Source organism: Fistularia commersonii, chromosome 25 (genome assembly GCF_037954325.1).
Source record: "Fistularia commersonii isolate RoL2024-O1a breed Wild chromosome 25, RoL_Fcom_v1.0, whole genome shotgun sequence".
Lineage (NCBI taxonomy): Eukaryota > Metazoa > Chordata > Actinopteri > Syngnathiformes > Fistulariidae > Fistularia > Fistularia commersonii.
Genome location: NC_141308.1, coordinates 5,872,906 through 5,887,158, shown reverse-complemented (window position 1 = coordinate 5,887,158; position 14,253 = coordinate 5,872,906). Strand labels below are relative to the sequence as shown.

The following is a 14,253-nucleotide window of genomic DNA, read 5'->3' as shown; positions in this document are numbered from 1 at the left end:
TCTTCAGATCTACCTCATCACCTCATTTTGTGGCCATTTAATTATATCGCTTTCAACTGGATTTAATGCTCTTTCACACATATGTTTGTCAATTGTAGCTCCTTTGTGCTAAAAGACATAAACCTAAAAAGGCATCTTCATTGTGGGAGTAAACAAGTGTGGAATGCTTGATATAAAGATGAGAGAGACGTGTCGCATCTGTGGAAGGGACCTCTGTGGTAACCAGCGGCGATGGATCTTCCACCCAACCGCCAAGCTCAACCTGCAGGTGCTCTTGTCCCATGCTTTGGGACAAGATCTGACTCGAGATGGCAAAGGAGAGTTTGCCTGTTCCAAGTGCACCTTCATGCTGGACCGCATGTACCGCTTCGACACGGTGATTGCCCGGGTGGAGGCGTTGTCCATAGAAAGGCTCCAGCGGCTCCTCCAAGAGAAGCACAGGCTAAGACAGTGCATATCAGGCCTGTACAGGAAAACCAACTCTGAGGGCTGTGGTTCAGCTCCACTAGACAATGAGGAACTGGGGGATGTGATTGTGGACATTTCAACTCTCACCCATGCTAAGTATTGTGCCCTGCTTCAAGAGGACCTAGTCTACTCTTTGTATGAGTCTTGGGCAGACAATGGCTTGGATTGTCACCATCACCACCACCCTCAGTGTTACGCTGGCCACGGATCAGAGGTCACGGTGTCAGGGTCACACCGTTGTGCACCCAGCACTCCCAGGAAGTGCCGGGGATGCTCTCACTGGCGGGTCGCCGACTCCGACTATGAGGCCGTTTGCAAGGTGCCCAGGAAGCTTGCACGGAGTATTTCCTGTGGACCATCAACCAGATATTCAGCCAGTGTAATTGGTGTCGGTGAAGAATTGGCTGAAAAAAGCAAAGAAGGGTCAGATGAACCCCCCTCCTCTCTTACTTTAGTCCCTGGTTCTCAGAACCCCTCGAGGATATCAGATAGTGATCGTACTCTAGCTGGACGGGCCAGCTCCAGCCCCTCCATAGCGTCCCTTGAGATCACTGAGGAATATACTCAGCCTGGAGTCATAACAGATGGGCTGCTGAGCTCTCCAAAGGAACCAGTAAACGACCGGATATTTGACTCTCTCACTGAGGAGCACATGGTAGCTCCACACGGCCAGTCCTTCTCGAGTCCCAGCCTCTCACTGGCCCTTTGTTTGGTACAAAGTTATGCTGTCCACCGCCCGGTCCGGAGTACAAAGGGGAGTAAAATCCCAGTGTTGCTCAGACAGATATCCAGAAATGGAGGCACAAAGCTGAGCTTCCCTGATCCATTACTGGGCATGGCTTACGGATTTCCAAGTGGGGAAAGGGAGAACCACATTCCGACCCCTGAGCTGGATGCCCCTCTGGTCAGGCTGAATGTTGGGATAGATCAGGGTCTAAACACAGCAGACATGGAGGACTTCTTTTATGACGTGTACAAGGAGTATCCTCCCCCAGCCCCTCACCAGGTATACTACCTCATCAAGACTGGTGCTGAATAGAAATATTTTACCACCGCAGAATGAGTTGCGAGATTTTCACTCGATGAAATGCTAATTAGCAGTTTCTGCGGTACCTTGAATGAACTGATTTAAAAGGCTCGTACGTTTGAAGTACGGCCCTCTCTGGCTTTCCCACAAAACTGGAACTGTCACAATTTTTAGTCTAATTAGTCACATAACCATGCTGTTAGTCAGTGAAAGCTGGCTTCTACAGCAAACTTTACACCCGTAGTGTGATGTGTTTAGCCTCGCTGTCGTAACTGAAATTGTGGAGGTTAGATGTGTGCCAAGACATATGGCTCAATTACCTAATGACTAAATGAAGGTGCACTCACAAAAGGTTATTTGTCACATCAACAGAGCAAACTGATGGTGCAGGGGTTTTCATCTTGAAAATAAGCAGAAAATACCAAATATGTTAAAACTGCAACTCCTAATTCACCAACCAAAAATATATTCACCTACATATGCAACACACATCCAAGTGCTGTCCTACCGGTCAAATAAAAGTCATTCAGTGAATTGGTAAAAGGGCTGTCGTATGGCAGGATTTTTGAACAAAGACCCCATATGAGCATGTTCGAGCGTCCAGATTTTCATGTGTGCAGGCTTAATATTGCATGCATTTTAATTTCAGTAATGCTTAGTGATAGTTTTGGGGTGTGTAGTCACTCAGAATTTAGTGTTTTTTATTAGATGTTTTTTTTTCTCTGAGCCGGAGCTGCTGACTTAAGTGGGTTATGTGGGGGAGACATTAAAACAGGGACTCTACTATTGGCCTATTTTTGCTCCTAGCCCTTGAGGCAAAATAGTCCACACAATGTCAGATCACCCGTTTGCTTTCCACTGATTGGTGCTGAGAATCATGCAGTTAAATAACTAAACAAATACCGCCAATAACAGATAAAAATGGTTCTTAACTAGATTGTTAATTTGAGATTAATTTTATAAGGTACTGTATCATAATAGCAACCATCTTTAGTTTGTGAATTTCAGTGCAGGTTATGTAAGGACCAAAGTGGAACGCACTATTGCTAACTCACGCATGCAAATGCACACACAGTTCTCCAAATAGTGACTCCTCTGGATTTTCACCATTTGCTCACATGAATAGGAGTTTTTAAAAGCTAAAACACACATGACGTAACCCATGAGTTCTTTGCCCAGTTGGCTTTTCTATGATTCAGAATCAAACATATAGACTGATTTTTCAGTCTACATGTTTTCATAAACAAATTCAGAAGCTGGCTTTGGTTAGAGGAGTTGGTTGTATAATTGTTTTTTGCTCTCCTGTCTTACAGAATCTCGTTGAGGAGCAGCAGAGTCAACTGAACCAGTATGAGTGTGCAGCCGGTCAGTGTGTTAGCGAGCTACAGAAAGCCCAGCTCCAGGTCCAATCCCTGCAGGCGAAAATCCATGAAAGCGAAGCCAACAATATGGTATGGCACATAACAAAAACCTAATTTTCTTATTTTTGTCTAACACACATCTGATGCTGTACGATAGTGATCCTTGTGTCTGTCCGTAGAAGTTGCAGGAGAAGCTGAATGAGATGGAGTGTGAGCTGCGTTCACTTCGCCAGGCAAGTCAAAGTAAGGAAAGAACCATCCAGGGCCTCACAGAGTCCATCAGCACCAAAGACAGTGAGGTGAGGTTTTGTTTTTTTTTACATGAAACATATTAGGATAATCTATTCTGTGCCATAAATGTATTTGTGTGTGCCAATGATGGTTTCATCTCCAAGGCTCAGGAGCTGTATCAATTGATTGAAGGCCAGAACACCACATTATGTAAGCTGCGAGAAATGGCACATCGGAAGCAACTTGCACAAACCATGGTAAGAACTTCTTAATGTGTGCTAACAAGAGTTCACATCCAATATCATCTCCTCCCTTCCGACTGGTACCATGCTGTGTTTCTCCAGGCTCCAGAGGGTGGCAGTGGATCATTGACCCTTGCCCAGCTGCAGGGTGAGCTGGTTGGAGTGCAGAGCTCCCTTTTCTCCCTGGGGTTGGAGTTAGAGACCAGTCAGAGGAGTTTAAGACAAAGTCAGAGGCAGGGAGAGGATCTGGTTCGGTTCAAAGACAGGCTCACCTCTGATCTCCAGGATGCCCTGCAGCACAGGGAGGTGACCGAAAAACACAATCAGGTTAGTATTTGAGAGCTCTTTGTTTGTAAACCAGTCACTAAACAGCACATCTTTCGATGGATAAAGCAGCATGAGTGACCTCTTACCCTGTGGATGCAGGATCTGCGTTGCGCCCTTCAAAAAACTCGCTGCGAGCTTCAGGACAAGGAAGCAGCGCTGAAGGAGAGCGAGGCAGAGAGACTCACTTTGCTGCAGGGGAAAGACAGATGCATTGCCCAGCTCAAGCACTCTCTACAGGAGAAGGAGCTAATGTTACAGGTAACACTGAGGCCCAGGGTATACAGATATAAAGTCTTGCTCATTTACCTCAACCCATCTAAAACGTTTATTCCCGCAGGAGTACTCGGAGATGATGGAATCAACAGGAAGCTCCAAACCAAGAGATGCGCTGCTGGAGAAGCTAAGGGAGCGTATTAAGGATAGAGACAGAGCACTAGAGGTATATTGAAAACATGCATGCATTTAAAAAAAACAAACACATGATAAAATGTTATTTCTATGGCTAAAAAAAATGAAATGTTAGAGCTATGTATATGTAGAGGAAAGTCCTGATTTGACACTAAAATGAAAGTCATTGGAATTTGGTGGTTGAAAGCTAACCATCAGATTCACAGGGGCTTCACGGTATTCTTTTTTTTTAATTATAATTTAAGAAATCAAATGCTGATGATGACTAATGCCCCAGTCAGGGGAAATCTACACAATATAATGTTTTACAAAAAGACATTTCTGCACCTTTGTTGGTAGAGTTCTATACTCGAATCAGTCTGAGCACAGCAGCAGACCACCTGCTTACATTTGTCCACACTGAGGTACAAGGTGATATGGGAAAGACAGAGGATCCGATTTTAACTATTAGGTTGATTGAGGACACATTTTTCCCAGAAAATGTACCATCCTCTGAAAAAGAAAAATTGTTAGGAGGTTAATTTTTGCATTTGATCAGAAGACAGAACTCATTAAAGAAGATGGATCTCACAGATTTCCAGAATAGAACCAGTGTGATTTCCTTCTCTGCTGCCCGCAGCGATCCATCGATGAGAAGTTTCGCTGTCTGGATGAGCATGAGGGCCAAGTGAGGAGGCTGCAGCTTGCTCTGAGGGAGAAAGAACGGGATTTGGAAAGACTTCGCTGCATCTTGTCCAACAACGAGGAAACGATCACGGTATACAAATAGATAAACGACTGGGTCTATAATATGCATTTTGAAAAATCTTATTTCAGATCTGTGGCAATTCATCATTTTATATTTTCAGACAATACTCAGGATCAACCATAAGTTGTTGTTTTTTTTTAACATGTATATCTTCATACTTCTGATTGCATCTCAGGGCCTGGATACGCTGGCACGAGGCAAGGAGCTTGAGCTTGAGCAGGCGGCCGAGGCATACAGGAACCTCCACTGGCTGAAGCAGCAGAGCGAAGACAAGGAGAGAAACACCCTGAGAGAGAAAGATATCATCATTGGTCAACTACAGGCAGCTCTGCAGGCGCGCAGCAAGGAGACACAGGTAACACACGGACATGTATGCACACACATATGCCCACACACACACATATATGCCTTTATTGTGTTAGAATTGTTTGCTGATGTGCCATTTTCAAAGGTTAGGAAAACAGTCAAGGTAGACAAACCTGTAGAGCTTGTTTTGACTTTCAGTAGTACAACAGGTGTGCTAACTCAGTCTTTTTAATTGTGTATGTGTGTGTGTGTGTCCCTTTGTGTCTATGTGTGCAGGATCTGACAGCGGCTCTCATTGCCAGAGTCCAGGCTGGCCCCACCGAGGTTGTGGAGGAGCTGAAGGCTCGGCTGGAGCTGAAAGAGAAGCTCTTCCAGGAGCTGTTGGCAGATCGTGGTCGCCAGGCCAATGAACACCAAACACAGGTTCATGACCTGCTCAACACTCTCAGCTCCAAGGACCAGTACCTGCAGGTAGGCTGTGTTTTCTGGTCTGGGATCAGTGCTGATGTACAGTCGAAGTCACTGGATGGTATTGAAATACAGCAGCTACATTTGCTATGAGTGGTTAATCCTCCATGGGATTATTTGACATCATTTATACTTCATTGTGTCCCAGGACAACTCCTACAGGCTTTCTTTGGTGATCAGTGAACGGACAGGCCAGCTACAGGAGCTCCGCAGACAGCTGTCACTGAGAGAGCAGGAGCTCTGCGAGCTCAGGCGTGACAAGGAGAGAGAGATGGGAGGAGAGACGGAGCATCTGCAAAGTCTACTCAAAGAGAAGGAAGATTTTATCAAGGTTACCCGATCCCTACATTTACTGTTTTGTCAGATTTTGCCCTCTCTCTGGTGCACCTGAAATTCATAGCATACTTGACCCTCCAGGAGATTATGCAGGGCCAAGAGAGGACGATGCAGCCGCCCTCACAGGACAGCGAGGCAGAGATGAAGGCTCTCCAGGAGGAGCTGCAACTGATGCTGAAAAAGGAGAAGGAAGCTCAGGTCCACTTCCAGATCCTGTTTGTGCATTTTAATCTAGCGGGCCTCCCATCTTTCATTGTCTTATATCCTACGTTTCTCTTCCTTTTTTGCAGCAAGAGCTCTCCGCTCTGCGTTTATCTCTGGCTCACCAGCAGGCTAAGGGAGATGTCCCAAAAGACAGCTCAGATCACCAAGTAGGTTGTTTGCTTTCTAGCTCGGCTATAAGACAATATTCTTATTTTTAACTGTCTGACGAACTAGTTTTCCATAACCCCTCATACCTGTTCAAAATAGAATTTGTTGGAGCAGCTTATTTCAGAGTACTATAAGCTAAACGATGCCCTGAGGATGGAGAAGAGACTCTACCAGAGTCTCACCCACATTCAGGCAAAGAGTGAAAGGTAGGGAAAATTGGTTGTTCGGATACAGTTCTCAACATTTTTTTCCGATATTGTTTCTGCTTTTCTCACCTGCCCTTCTCATCTGGCAGCAGCTCAGAGAAAATTCAGGCCCTGCACACTGAGCTGGACTCAGTTCAGGCACTCCGTGGACAGCTGGAGGAGGTCCTGGCCAGGACCCGCAACATGATGCTAGTGCTGGAAAGAGCAGCTGAAAGGCAGCCTAACTATGGAGGTGGGGTTGGGCTTGGTTCAGCCTCCCGGGCTGCAGGGGGCGATGACACAAACGAGAGCGATTCTCTGTCAGACCACAGCACTGAGTGACTTATGTAAAATGGAGCTGTTTGTTGTACTGATGGTTATTTATCCTGAAACAGATGTGGACCTAAAATATAACTGAATACAAATATGACTGTTCAGCCTGCAAACAGCTCCAACTGAATAACAAAAGCACTATTCATAGTAGCAGAAGCCTGTTCAGATTAACCTCTGGTATGAAGTGGCAAAGTGAAACTCGAGTTTTTATTTATTAACATATTATGTCCGTGTTGTTTTAATATGCTTTTTGAAAACTGCCTGCGTATTGGTTTTCAGTGCTATTGCTCTGTATTGCCATTTTTCGTGTACTGTCTTTCACTCGTGTCTCTTCCAGCCTTAGTGTCACAGTGAAGTTGCGTCTCGTGGAGAAACCGGAGCTCATGCCTTTCTGTGAAATGTCTCGCCATTCATCATTTGTTTTGAACCATTTCTTTGTGTCAAGGCCCAAGATAAAATCCAAAAAAATAAAAGAAGGCCAAGTAGTTCACGTCAGTTCAACCTTAACCTCGGACTTTATGAGCGTTTCGTACGCAGTTTTATAAAGTATACCTGCTCTGCTCCAGTTATATTTTAGCCTGAGAGATATGCATGAGGTAAGCTCAGCCATATTGGATGTTTGATAGTGATTACTTTATTCCTTAAAGGTATGATATTTATTGTTTGTGGCTGAATCCCCTTGTTAAAGTGAAGTTCAGCAAGACAGTAGCACTTTATCATAGCTGGTAATTTTCTTGCCTCGGCCTTTCCTCGTCATCACAGGAAATGTAAACACCAGTAATAAAATCTCACATTTGTTATTTTATATTAGGCAGAGTACAGTTTCTTGGAATTTTGTGCCCTGATCTCTCATCTAGCCTCAAAGACGGAATCTTTGTCTATGCCTATTTTGTATTTTAAATGCAACAGAAATAAAAAATGTGCTGGCTTTTTGTTCAGAGCACGTCTGTTATGAATTTCTCTTTATTGTGTTTAAATGGGAATTTTCCTCAAGAATATCCCATCCCAGAAATCCCTCTTTTTGTCATTTAGGTACCTCTATCTCTCACCGTAACCAGCCTTGCTCCCTAAATCAGTAGAAAATATTTTTCTCTTCCCCCAAAATTTGTCTTGCAAGGATTATTAATATACCTTTTTTTATTACTTTTACATACAGACCTGTAATTGGTGTGTGTGTGTGAGTGGGGGGTAGCATTGTCATCAAAAGTACAAGAAGATTATAGAGACATTGTCAAGCCGAATCAATGTTTCCTCATATTTCTTCACCCTCATGCATGAAACTGGCATGGATCACGACGTTTGCATGGCAGTTCTGCTGTTATCCAACAACTAAAACTAACATGCACCAAAATACAGAAAGTCTCCTCAAACGCCCCGAATATTTCAAGTTTCGCCTTATTGGACAAACCAAATACACTGAACAACACACACAGTTTCAAGAAGTTCTCACTACAAATGTTCCCTTTGTGAGGGGTCACGTTATTGGTGCCACAGTGAACAAACAGGGCCCCACATTCACTCGGTTTAGCTTGCAGTGCACATTGTTCAATCAATAATAACCTAGCAGTTTCTCTCCATGAATTTCCTGCCCTACCTCTTGTGTTGCTAATAAGTATTGTATTACTATAAAGCAAATTATATATGTCCATATGGGGTAATCTCATATAGTAGTTTGCCATGATGCACTAAGCAACTACACACACAAACATCTGGCTCTAAGTTGTCTGCTCAATTTGTGTGTCTGAAGTTCTTCCTTTTTTTTTTTATACATAAACCATGTTTTTAACTCCTGCCACTCGCTTTCCACTGAGCCTCTGCTTCCTGACAGTGGAGCAACACCCATTTATATGTTCCTCTTGTTCATCTGTGTCAACACTCAGCTAACAGCATAACAATACTAGGTGTTGAAGTGTTGAGCATGTGCTGTGTATTTCTAGTTTTAACACATTTCCCAGCATCCTTCATGAGTTCATATGAAAAAATCCAATATCCATTATGTTTACTCATCTGAAAGTGTTTATAACCTAGCTGTCACACACTCAAAGTGGGCTGGGTTGCACTGCCTTAAGTGTGTTTTTGGCAGACTGGCACTGTGTGACATAACATTTACGTTTTATCCCATGACTTCCAGAGCATGGAAGTTATTGCCTGTTTATATATTGTATAGTTATTTTATTGCCGATCTGTATATTTTATATATATTATCTATTTTATACAGTTTTATATTTGGATTGTCCAGGAGTACAGATGGAAATTAGCTATAAGCTATAATCTGGTACAAACATCTTTGCCTCTGTGCTTAATGTATTTGTACACTGTCCTCATAAACTTCTAAACAAACAAACAAAGCAGGGATTCAGTGTACAGACAGGAAAGAATAGGATAGACAATAAAACAAGGTGTGGATTAAGAAATAAATGACAATTTTCACATGAAATGTATCCTTAAATGTTGTTGTGTCTCCAGATATCAGCACTGAGGAGGAGGAGGATGAGGAGGAGGAGGGAGATGGTGAAGATGGCACCAGTGATGAGTTCACAGACAGCATCGAGGAAGAGGAAGATAAAGTGACAGCAAAAAAACAGACGTCCATTCAGGTAAAAGAGTGTTTTACCAGTTAATACACTTTACACACCAGGATTTGAATCATAAACTCAGTATTTTGCACACTTTGATTAACTTTTGTTATATGTAGACATCTGAGAAGGTCTTTGGTGTGAGTGGAAGACTGGTGAGTGGGTCACCTCTCCAGCCAAACCATGAGGCGAGGGGCACAAAGCAACAACTCGCTGAAGTCGAACTCGAGGAAATGAACTCCCGGCTTGGGAGTGAGGGACACACCTCTCTGACTCAGATGAGGTATATTTCTGTCACCAGGAAACATATCTGAAACGATAATGCTGATTGTGGTGCGGCTGATAACTCTTTTCCCTGTGTCCTGCTCTACCCTTTTATCTCCCAAGGACTGCACTGCAGATGCTACAGAAGGAGAACCAGATCCTGAAAAACAGCCAAGGGTTGATGACAAACCAAGTAGAGAATTATAGCAGTTTTAACCAAGAAGGAGAGGAAGATGAAGATGTGGACACTGAATACGAGGAAGATGAAGAGGAGGAACCAGCCGCTGTGCCAGTGGGAAAGCGTGGCCCTTCATGTTTGAGTCTGAATGAGGTGCAAGGGAAAAGACACTGCACATGGCCTCAGTCAGATCTTTACATTCAGCAGCCTGCGAGGGTAACTGTCTATACATGTCAATGTAGATGTTCAACTTAGCATGTTATTTATGCCGTTATTCTTTTGGTAATTAGTTTTGCTGAATACACAGGGAAAGATTACAATGCAGCAAACATTTCATTTAACACCTGCATTGTTATTTTAAATAGACATTGAAAGCCTCTGTTTTCCAGATGCAGGACAGTTGAGCCTCGGAGCTCTTTTCTCTTCTCGGTACTGAGGTTTCTTTTTACTGTCTGTGCAGGAGGTTTTTGTTCTTTCAGTCCCGTGGTTTGGCACTATGTCGAAAAATTTAATAAATAACGGCGTTCTGCCTGCCTGTTGACTAGTTTCAAATTGGATACTAACTAATGTCAGTGTAAAGTGTGCATCGCAGTGAAACAATTCAAGCACTAAACGAACTCTGATTTTAAGCACTTTTTATTTTGCAGGACGAAGTAGCCGCTGTTAAAAACAGCGATGTGGGAGCACTCTGGCAGGACGAAGAGGAGGGTCTTAGTGAAGAGGCTGCCCGCCTGCGCTCAGATCTGGCTCTGAGCCGCCAGGAGAACAGAGAGCTGCAGGAGAGACTGATGGTGTCTGAGGCTACGGTCCAGGCTCAGGCTGAACAACTGAAAGACTACAGGGACCTACTCAGTGAGTCGCTCTCAGGAGCTAGAATGAAGTCAGTCACACTGGCGTGAAAGTGATCAACATTTCAAGTCAGGTCAAGTTCAGTGTAAAGATGTAAAGTTCAATGTAAAGAAATTGAATTCTTTTCAATTTCACAGCAGAGACGTCTGTCCAGCAGGCCAGTAAGCAGGTGCAGGTGGATCTTCAGGACCTGGGTTATGAGACTTGTGGCCGCAGTGAAAACGAAGCTGAGAGAGAAGACACCAGCAGCCCAGGTGACAAAGTTAAAACTTTTTAACTGATGTATTTTTTTCTCCTTTGATAAAACTACCATTATTAACAAGGTATCTGTATCTCCTCTCATCTCCCCAGAGTTTGATGACCTGGAGATGTGCACTTCACTCTCCCATCAGGATTACGAAGGTGTTGGTGGCAGCTGGTACTCAAACAATTGCAGAATTAGCAAAGGTGGTTATGAAATGGAAGACGAGTCTTCGTCACTCCAGCATCTGGTCGAGGATCTCCGCTCACAGCTGACACGCTGCCACAAAGTGATCCGCGGGCTTCAGCTTCGTGTCCGCTCCTTATCCACAACAAGCGACTATGCATCCAGCCTGGAGCGCACCCCACGCAAGGTAACACAGAGCTGCTGTTCTGCATTTCTGACACCTTGACTTTACTTTAAAACACTCCATAACAACTCGTCCTTTAGGTAAACTGGGCATTTGAGACATCACCGGCCCCGAGCGGCATGGAAGAGGATGAAGGCTGGATGTCGGACACCCAAGGGATTCGATCGGGACCCAAGCCCGGCAGGGAGCTGCAAGAACTGATGGAACGTGTCGCATCACTGGAAGCCCAACTGAAGAGCTCCAAGATCGAGGGGGATGGCCAACTTAAAGAGGGGAAATGTGGTGCCTGGCCAGGGTAAGTGTAAAGAACAGGGCTGTAATTCTGTGTATGTGTGTCTGTGTGTTTGCATGTGTTTGTTGTCTTATATTCCACTTATATTCCACATGCTGCATATAAGACCTTTTAGATCATGCATGTCTGTTCAGTCAAGTTTGTCTGCTTGCTAATTGTTTCCAGTATTTCGGCAGAATTTCTGAATTTTGTGAAATTTCTGCAAGTCGAAGGGGGTCATTCAGATGTTACTTGATTGCACAAATTCTTTGGTTCCAACAGAGAGGTCTAACAAACCTGTGCTTACAGTATAATTAGTTTAGCTTGTGATCAGTTTGTGCTTCGCTGTGAAAACCACAGCGATCAAGGCTGGCTGCCAGCAAAAACACATATCTTCTTCTTCTTCTCACTACAGCAAGTACAACTCTCTGATCCAGGCTCAAGCTCGTGAGCTGTCCCACCTCAGGCAGAGAATGAGAGAGGGTCAAGGAATCTCCCATATCCTCACCCAACACCTGGGTGATACCACCAAGGTATGGTAAATTCCCTCATTCAATTTACTCTCAATTCAGTTGTTTTATATTGTGTCACAATAAAGTCCAACAATCGATTTGACTTTATTCCTCATATATTTCGGCATCTGCTGAAATCTTCAATGATATTCAGGCGTTTGAGGAACTGCTGCGTGCCAATGATATCGACTACTACATGGGGCAGAGTTTTAGAGAACAGCTGGCACAAAGCTCGGCTCTGGCACAGAGAGTGGCTGCCAAGATCAGTGGACGTAAGAACCCTCATCCATCTCTTCCAGCAGTTACCATTTCACATTCTTAGATAATCTGTGCCCTCACACGTGCTAATTTTGTTTAACATCTACAGGAGACCACATGGAGAACCATAATGACAAGACAGGCCATGAGTTGCTTGCCTTACAGTGAGTCAGCTTAATTTTAATGGTATTTGTGTATGAATACATAAATTACATTTCTGGTAGTTGCCTGAAGGATATTAGAAATGGACATGTTTCATTGTTTAAAAGATTTGAAACAGACGCATACACGTACACTGTGGTTGAAGATCATATGCTACCCTCTGCTGAGTCATCCTACATTGAGTGTTTTAACTAGAAAGCAACTGCCTATCATATCCCCTGTGGCTTTGTGATCTGCGGGATTCCCTTTAAGTTATTAACTCTCTAACCCGGTCTTGGTTATTGGTTTACATTGTCATGTGGCACAGTACAGCATGTGAGCTGCTGACCACATGCCCGCCTATGGTTAAGAGGAGACAGAAGGTTGCTGTTAATCCACACACACACACACACACACACACACACACACACACACAGACAAGCAACAGCGTGCCTTCTTTATTGTTAAGTTGCTTTATCTGGATAGACCACTTGAAGGTGTCCCACCAGATGGGATTAAGAGGCTCAGCGTGTCGGTCCGTCCCCGCAGAAGGAGGAATGCACCACTTGGCTCCTTTTTGAATTCCGTTGACATGCGCTAGATCAAGTTTTGATAATCGCCGGCACTACAGCCTGTGTCAGAATACGATAAAGAGGGATAGTAGCTATCAACAAATCCAGCCACTATCATCAATAATCACTACTTTGAACCTAATTTTTTAGTGTAAGAAGGATTTCTTTTCTTTGAATTACTAATTCTTAAGTGGCTTATCGGTAGAACTGTATATTTTTGCTGTGGAAAATGTGCAGCTCAATAGACCAGATAATAATAATCATAAGATAGAAAGACTTACCTAATTAAAAATCGATTGCAAGATGTTAAAATGCAAAAAAAAAAAAAAAAAAAAAATCACATGTAATAAATGAATAAACAAATACACAAATCATTATGCTTATTTATTTATTGTTTCATGTCCTGTTTTGTGTCCCTTCTATGTTTCTAATACCTTGCCATACTATCTGGCACTTACCTGCAGACAACACATTTCCTTTGAGCCTATATGACAATAAAAACCTTCAATCCTTGAAATAAATTAATATGCTCATAGGCCTACTGTGTGAAATCACATTTCAAGCACAGAGACATTTTTCATCCGGTTAGACTTTCCATACATCGTTTTCATCATCATCATCAGTTGTTCATGTTACACCTTTATCATTACCCTTATTGTGTGTATTTGTAATCTCCAGTCACCTCTTGTGTGTCTCTGTGTAGGTTGAGTAAGGAGCTTCAACAGAAAGATAAAATCATTGAGTCTCTCCACACCAAGTTGCAACACCGTTCAGAAACTCCATCCAGTTGCCAAGCCCTCTCTGAGACCACTGACCACTCGGACAGGACCTCTTTGGTTTCTGATGAGTATCGGATCAATGAAGACTTGGAGCTCTGCTCTGATTTAGATGCCAGAGACTATCAGCGCGAGCACCACCTGCCACAGCCGGGACATGGCTCTGAACAGAACAGTGAGGATTCTTTACTTGTCTGTTGCGTTTTTGTCTTCATCTTGAATATCTCTCTTCAATCATTTCGCCCTCCAACCCCTTCTTGTAGTCCCTCCTATCCCTTGTCTCCGTGGCACCCTCAAGTCCTCCAGCAGCTGTCCAAGCATGCTTTGCTCTGCCTCTGTCGGTTTGAGCAGCCAGCCCTTCAGAGGTAGGGCACTTAAAGGGCTATGACTTGTAAAGTACCCAAAGAGTTTGTTTTCTTGTTTTGTTTTGTAT

At 43.6% G+C, this 14,253-nt stretch overlaps 1 protein-coding gene across 7 annotated transcripts in view; it reads left to right on the top strand.

Moving 5' to 3' along the window:
- Nucleotides 1-14,253, top strand: part of LOC147218958 (myomegalin) — a 41,499-nt gene that overhangs the window by 18,088 nt on the left and 9,158 nt on the right. For 2 of the 7 annotated variants that reach the window (XM_086173292.1, XM_086173293.1), the window contains exons 1-27: nt 69-1,474; nt 2,809-2,946; nt 3,036-3,155; nt 3,252-3,344; nt 3,432-3,656; nt 3,756-3,914; nt 3,994-4,095; nt 4,684-4,821; nt 4,988-5,167; nt 5,395-5,589; nt 5,735-5,917; nt 6,004-6,120; nt 6,213-6,293; nt 6,394-6,500; nt 6,590-6,732; nt 9,279-9,409; nt 9,508-9,671; nt 9,776-10,046; nt 10,478-10,682; nt 10,817-10,933; nt 11,031-11,293; nt 11,371-11,585; nt 11,977-12,094; nt 12,228-12,345; nt 12,441-12,495; nt 13,748-13,995; nt 14,084-14,185. In XM_086173292.1, the coding sequence (XP_086029418.1) occupies nt 164-1,474; nt 2,809-2,946; nt 3,036-3,155; nt 3,252-3,344; nt 3,432-3,656; nt 3,756-3,914; nt 3,994-4,095; nt 4,684-4,821; nt 4,988-5,167; nt 5,395-5,589; nt 5,735-5,917; nt 6,004-6,120; nt 6,213-6,293; nt 6,394-6,500; nt 6,590-6,732; nt 9,279-9,409; nt 9,508-9,671; nt 9,776-10,046; nt 10,478-10,682; nt 10,817-10,933; nt 11,031-11,293; nt 11,371-11,585; nt 11,977-12,094; nt 12,228-12,345; nt 12,441-12,495; nt 13,748-13,995; nt 14,084-14,185 (5,299 nt within the window). In that variant the 5' untranslated portion in view covers nt 69-163. Of the gene's footprint in view, nt 1-67; nt 1,475-2,808; nt 2,947-3,035; nt 3,156-3,251; nt 3,345-3,431; nt 3,657-3,755; nt 3,915-3,993; nt 4,096-4,683; nt 4,822-4,987; nt 5,168-5,394; nt 5,590-5,734; nt 5,918-6,003; nt 6,121-6,212; nt 6,294-6,393; nt 6,501-6,589; nt 6,733-9,278; nt 9,410-9,507; nt 9,672-9,775; nt 10,047-10,477; nt 10,683-10,816; nt 10,934-11,030; nt 11,294-11,370; nt 11,586-11,976; nt 12,095-12,227; nt 12,346-12,440; nt 12,496-13,747; nt 13,996-14,083; nt 14,186-14,253 lie in introns of those variants that run through there. The other 5 variants (XM_086173291.1, XM_086173290.1, XM_086173296.1 and 2 more) reach the window with 5 other exon arrangements.